This window comes from Larimichthys crocea, unplaced genomic scaffold (genome assembly GCF_000972845.2).
Source record: "Larimichthys crocea isolate SSNF unplaced genomic scaffold, L_crocea_2.0 scaffold59186, whole genome shotgun sequence".
Classification (NCBI taxonomy): domain Eukaryota; kingdom Metazoa; phylum Chordata; class Actinopteri; family Sciaenidae; genus Larimichthys; species Larimichthys crocea.
The window spans coordinates 13,723-20,704 of NW_020857745.1; the positions used below are offsets into that span (position 1 = coordinate 13,723).

The 6,982-nt window shown below is 41.8% G+C and overlaps 1 protein-coding gene across 1 annotated transcript; it reads left to right on the forward strand.

The window, feature by feature from the left end:
• Positions 1 to 3,512: 3,512 nt before the first annotated feature.
• On the forward strand, positions 3,513 to 5,737 carry LOC113745279 (uncharacterized; the record flags this gene model as incomplete). Its single annotated transcript, XM_027276796.1, has 2 exons — positions 3,513 to 4,226; positions 4,366 to 5,737. A coding segment is annotated over exon 2 (1,328 nt), but the record flags the coding sequence as incomplete, so codon positions are not given.
• Positions 5,738 to 6,982: the final 1,245 nt, after the last annotated feature.

Genomic DNA, 6,982 nt, shown 5'->3' on the forward strand with positions numbered 1-6,982 from the left:
TGAGAAGGTAGGAAGGGAGACAACAACACAGTGGTGAGGAGAGAGAGCAACTGGATCATGCCACCACTGCAAGAGGGTGCCCAACCCCACAGAGTCGTAACCCCCACCAAGCCTGCAGTACACATGCATGTCCACACGTAAAGCGAGGCTGCGTTGTACATCATAGAAGAAAGCAGCTCTACTGCACCGGTGATTACACTGTACACAATAACCTTCCAGAGAGCACAAAAACACGAGTACACTTGATTGACTTCGAGGGATGATCATCATGGCTGATCTCAAAGACGATATTTGGGTTGTGGGAGAGCATTCGGTGGTTTTCTTTGTGTGATTGCATTTTGATTTTTTTCCTGGGTACTTGGTGTGACATTTTTGGCAGACCACCTGGTAACTGTCACTTTTCCATTGTTCTTCTTTGCTAATCAGACTATAAAGGCTTTAGACTTCTTTCAACCACTCAACAATTCATCGTTGACGTGAAACATGAGATGGCCCTAGAGATTATCTTACTGCACGTACCGGTGTTGTTGTGTGTAACCTTAATTTGACTGGTGATGCATGTGTTGACTTAATTCTGACTAATGACAATTATAACATCTGGTTATTCATGCACTTGAGAATATTCGAGATGAGTTTGGGCCCTCGCTTGCTTCGGCAGGAACCTCCTTTATATGCATAGTTGAGCTCTAGATTCGGACCTGGGGGCATCGCAATGGTTTTCCAAACTTTTGTTACCTGTTTATCACCCTAGAATTAATATTTCTTTTTGTACATGCACTCTGACCTGTATGAAAGCCTTGATGCATCGTTGGAATAGGCGAGACAGTGACTGGTTCAGTATGCCACTCTTTCACAGCTGGCTGAATTTTTGTCTAAAGGAAGATCCTTTCCCTGTTAGTGATTGTAGTTCCTCAGCTTCGTCTGAGGATGAGATGTACATATGATTTCTTCCCTTTTTATTTTTCTTTATTTATCTATTTGTAATCGGACACAAGCGGGTTCTTTTCTTTCACAAAAATAGTACACGTCTTTTTCTAACAGCGAATCTGTATGTGATGATGTCTTAAAAACTTGTGAATTGTCATGCTGTTTGATGTAAATGATTTTGTTATTTTTTTTGATTAATGTGTAATCAAAAGGGGGGAAGTGTAGTGGAAAAATTCTGTTAACCTCTGTCTTTACTATTTTATGCTTACTTTGTTTTACAATTATATTTTATGTTTAACTTTGTTTGAACCTTTGTCCTATCTAGGGAGACTGCCTCCTGATGGGTTTATATATGTTTGGGTGTAGACATTTCTTCTGTCCCCGAGATGTTGGTAGCACAGAGATACGAGGTGTAGAAGAGGGGAGTAAAGCAGATATTTACGAGGGGTAACCCCCCTTTGCCTTTAGGTCTCTCTTTTATTACTTCAGAGGAGAGGGAGGGAGAAATTGTCTACAAAAGGAGCAGTTGAATGATTTATCAGCAGAGAGGACTTTGGACTCTTGTACTCGTACTGTTGTCTCTCCTTGGCCAAGAATAAAGTTCTCATTTAATACTGATCGTGTTCTCAGTCTTTATCGAATTTCCACGACAGCTTCCTTTTTCTTTTTTATGGTCTAGTTTTGTATTTTCAATTTTTCATTTGTCACCTTTAAAGAAGGCACTATACAATACAGTTTGATAGTTTTCAGTTTTTACATTATACACCTTGTGGCCAGTTTGATATTAGCAATACCCAAGGGCTGTTAATTGTTGTTTGTCATCCTTGTGCCAAATTCTTGTTCTCGGGATTCATGCTAATCTTAATTCAGTACCAGAAAGTATTTCTTTGTTGCTAATCTGGCATATAGCTTTAGTATAGCTGTATGCATATCTTCTTAAGTAATGCTCGTTGGTTCTTAAATGATCTTATGTGAATAAAACGTTACTTCTTCCACACCTTTGTATTCAGGTCTTCAGTTGAATGTTTGTCTAATGTTGATCAAGCTCCCTATCCATATGGGTAAAAGTAATGGGGTAAACAAGTTGCTGGAGGATGTTACAAAGTGTTTTATTATCATTCATATTGAACACACATGGCAAAGGCATTAGTAAACTGTCAAGTGTGTGGACAACTGACACGTAAAATGCACACTGCATTATATGGGCATTCTGAGAACAGCGCTCTGAAATTACCAATAGCTGACTAATTATAATATTTTACTCAAACTTGGGGCATTAGTACAAAAATGTATTTAACATCAAAATATGTGAGTACATGAAATATTAAGGACTAAATTTTGTATTCATACCTTTTTGGAAAATAAAATAACTTGCACTACAATGGTGATGAGATGGCAGGACCCTAAATCTGACATACTTGACCATTAACAGCTTTAGACCCCAAATTGCATAAATTTGTGACCTTTTTTTGTACAGCACAATCTTTGCAAAAAACAAACAAACAGACAAAACATTTCACTGATTACCTTTCATAAAAATTTACAACTATAGTTTTGTTATTTTTATAAGGGTCTTAAGTTGTAGTTGTACAGTAGTGTATTTCACTTAACTTTTTCCTTAACTTGGTTGAAACCAGAACAGATTTCTAAATCAGACAATTCAGATATACTACCCACAGTGCTTAGAAATAGAAATAATAGTGTTTTAATACTGATGCATAATCACACTGATGAGTAACCAAAGCTTACACTACTGTCACTACAACAACAGCAGCAAACAGTTCTTTGAAGATTTATTGAGGGTTACTGGTCTTTATGTCCAAATGTTACACACAGAAATACAACCATCTCACAGCAATGCTGAAATGTCTGGTCGGGACAAGGGAAGCACATACAGTTCACGCCACCCCAACTATCTTCACCATGGGTTTGGACATGGCCCTTGAGTCCTTGAGGGTGTCTTGTAATCCAGTAGGTTGGAAGGAGAGGTCCTAATGAAGTGGATAAAAATACCTTAGAAAAAAACAGATCCAGAAATTTGAAAAAACTATCACATATAACATGAGTTTCATAGTTTGTTATTATCCAGGAAGAATAAAGGCAAATGCAGAAAACACAGTTAAGAAGGAGCTAGTCAAATTATGCTGAACAACAAAACAGTTATGTAGAAAACAGATACGTTTATATTGTCAATTACTTGTTGATAACTTTACACATTTTATGATCTCTGGAATATTTCTGCATTGCTATATAATGTACTGCCAGTTTGTTTACATCTATTACCCTGCACAGTTTTGCGTGTGTTTTGTGTCTTAAGTAACTTCTTTTTTAATTTGGATAGTCCAAATAATGGAAATGTCTGATAAAGACAACATTTATGATTTATATTTACTTTATAGAAGGCAGATGGAACTTACCTCAACACGCCTGTGACCTCAAGGAATGTCATACCCTAAAAAGTAGGCAGACATACAGCACATACACATAGTGTACAGAAGAGTTTGAGTTAGACAGATGCTTCAATACTTAAATAAGATTTATACTTAGTAATCATTATTAAGTTGCCAACCCTGTAGTTCTCAGTTCTCACAAGGTGTTTGGACATTGTGGAGGGGGGCGTGGTGCATCAGCTGCAGGAGAGAGGTGTGGAGAGGGCTCAGGAGAGCAGCACCAGCACCTGTACTCATTTGTGCCAGTAGGTGGCAGTACCTAATTAGGCTATTGCAAGAGTCTATATAGGTAGGTGGGGTAATCAGTGCAGGCGCGCTTGCTGGGGAATCTATACGGTTTTTGACCGTGCCATGGCGTGTAACGCCGCAGGTGTTCTATTGTTAAAAGTGAGTACTCGTGAGATGGCTGTGTGTATCAAAATAAATATGCAACATAATCAGTAATGCTGCTTGGACATTGGCTGTGTTATGCACCTACACTGGCACGCGTACAAGCCCTTAAAATCACCAGCGTGCGCGTATAGTGACAAAGGGCCACTATATTAGTCAAAAACCCGGTTCCCATTGGACTCGTTGGGAAAGCAACAGTCGGCCTTGTGGTTCATTTGGGCCTTCGCTGAGGAAAGCCTGGAGGAGGTGATCGTGGGAGGACGATTGAAAGGAGCTGCTGTTGCTGCTGGGTCTTGGCTTGAGGTGGAGTTCGGCTACGGAGGGCCGCAGCGATTCGGGCGGAGTTCGGCAGCAGCTGAAGGAACGGCCGCAGCGATCCGGAGGAGACCGGAGCCAGGCGAGGCAGCGGAGCATCGGATCAGCTGATCACCGCATGGCGCCCAGCTCACGGATGCCGAGGTATGAGTAGCGCTACACAATAATGGCCATTGGACCTGTGTGCACACAATTAGGGGGACATAAATCCAATGCATTGGTAGCCGACACGAATATGTGATTGACTTTGCGTGAACTTTGTTTGTTGTTGCGAACTGTGGAGCGACTGAAAAAACAGGAAGTGTGGAAACGGCGTCTGCCGTAACCATGGAAACCGGAAGCGGACGAAAGGTTATAATGACTGAAAAAGTGCTTGCTGATAAACTTTCAAGGTTGCAAGCGGAACGAAAGGCTAAGCTGACCAAAGCCGCCAATATACGAAACTCAATGAAAGATCTCATCATAAAGGGTGATAAAACAATGGTTTGTGATGCTTTGAATGAATTAAGGGTGGTGTGTGATGATGCAAAATGTATACATGAACAGCTGTTGGGTTTAATGCCAGGTGATGAACAAGAAAAACATGAAATATGGTTTAAAGCAAAATTTCTGTCTTTAAATGAGTGTTTCCATGGTGCAGAAATGTGGGTTTCAAACTTTGAAAGTAATATACAAGAAAATGTTGGTGTTACAAACAATGAAAACAATGCACATGCAACTGGGCTGGTGGTGGATGACATTAGACCAGATGACAGCATTTCTAATGTGGGAAGCAAACGCTCAAGTAAAGGAAGTAGAGCCAGTGGTGGATCAAGCACCGCTTCAGCACGCATAAAAGCTGAAGCAGATAAAGCTGCTCTTATTGCCCGTGCTACAGCTCTAAAGGAAAGGCACGCATTGGAGGAGCAGGAGCAACAATTGAGGAGGAAACGAGAACAGCTTGACTTAGAGGTGGAAATAGCTGCAACAAATGCTAAGTTGGCAGTATTGCAATCCTCTGGTGTGAGAAGTGCTGGTTCAGGATCCAAAAGTGCAATGGGCTCGTACCTGGAAAATAAAAAAGGGAAAAATGGGTCTGTGATTGTGTTAAATCCTTTGGCAAATGAATATCAGCCTGGATTGTTGAAATCAATGCAACAACAGTGTTCAATAAATCCAAATAAACCACTGGATGTGCGATCAAAGGAACGTGGCTCAAGTTTTAAAACGGCTTCTGAACATCACTACAATATGCATGACCACCAGGAAAGCATGGGAAATTCACACCAACTTAAAGGTCAAATGACAACTTTTCAATTAAACAAGGAAATCAGCCAACCCCAAATCACTCATCAATTCACTCAACCTCGCATGAATCAAATTGCATCTGAGGACATACTTACCGTCATGCAAAGACAAAACGAAATAACAGCTGCTTTGGTGCAGCAGCAATTCACAAGATCTCTGCCACCTAGAGACATTCCTACATTTGAAGGGGACCCTTTGCAGTACAGAGCATTCATAAAAGCATTTGAGCAAGGAGTGGAGGACAAAGCAGGAGCAGCAGATTGTCTTTTCTATCTGGAGCAATTTACCAGAGGACAGCCACAACAACTGGTGCGTAGCTGCCAGCACTTGGCTCCTGGTCGCGGCTATGTAGTGGCTAAGGATCTCCTGCAAGAGCATTTTGGAAATCAATATAAAATTGCTAATGCTTATATGGAAAGGGTTCTAGCCTGGCAGTCCATAAAGGTTGAAGATGTTAAGGCACTTCAAGCGTATTCTTTGTTTTTGCGTGGCGGCTGTAATGTAATGGGGGAATTGGAGTATATGCAAGAGTTGGATATGCCTGCAAATATGAGAGCCATTCTTGCTAAGCTGCCATACAGGTTGAGGGAGCAGTGGAGATCCATCGCTCATGGAATCATTGGAACAAACACAACAGAGAGCTCACTTTATTGCCTTGGTTGCATTTGTGGAGCTCTGTTAAAATTCTTTCTGATCCTCTGTGTCGGTTGACATCCAAGATCCTGTTATGTGGGGGCTGGGCACAAAAAACTCTCAACCCGGGTTAAGTCCTTATCCTGGAACACAGGGTAAAAGGAAACTATTGTTGCCACCACTTGTAAACATCCTGACTTCGTCAGAAAGGGGGGAGGAGCCCCCAGCAGAGCCTGGGAAAAGTCAGGCAAAGTTGGAGTTCTTTGCTTTCCATACAGTCACACATTGGGAGGAGTGTAAACAGTTAATGGGAAAAGGCACAAGGAGACAATTCAACTTCTGAGAGACAAGGGAGTTGCTTTGCATGCTTGGTGATGGTCACATGAGGCGTGAATGCGAGGGCGCTTGACACTGCAGGTCTGGGACTATTCAAACTCATCCACTGTGCCTGCACATCAAAAGGACAACCACCTGCTCTCACGATGCAAAAGAACAACACCGTGTCACAAAGCAGTTAAAGGGCCCCTCATAAAAACAACAACCAGCTTCTTTCCAACATGGTGGTCATACAGGGCCGGTAAGGATGGCTGTGTTCTTCCCAATCTCCTGTAGTGTGAAGCGCAAAGGGATATGACATTATACAAACATATGCATTTTCTGGACCCTGGCAAGCTCGGGCCACGTTCTGTCCGAAGATCTAATGCAGAGGCTGAAGTTACCAGGCAGAAGAACCAGGTTTTTTGTTGAGCACAATGGGCCAGGAGGGGACTGTCGTTCAAGCTTATTCCATCACTGGTTTGGAGGTGGCGATTAGATGGCAATGACTTTTTAGTAGCTTCCAGAGGTCATTGAGCCAAAGGAAAAATGCCAGTCACCACTAATAACATAGTAACAACTGAAGAACGGGATAAATGGTCTTCCCTGTCCTGTTCACATCCCACACATAAGGCAAAAGCGTTGTTTGGTTGATCGGAACCCTG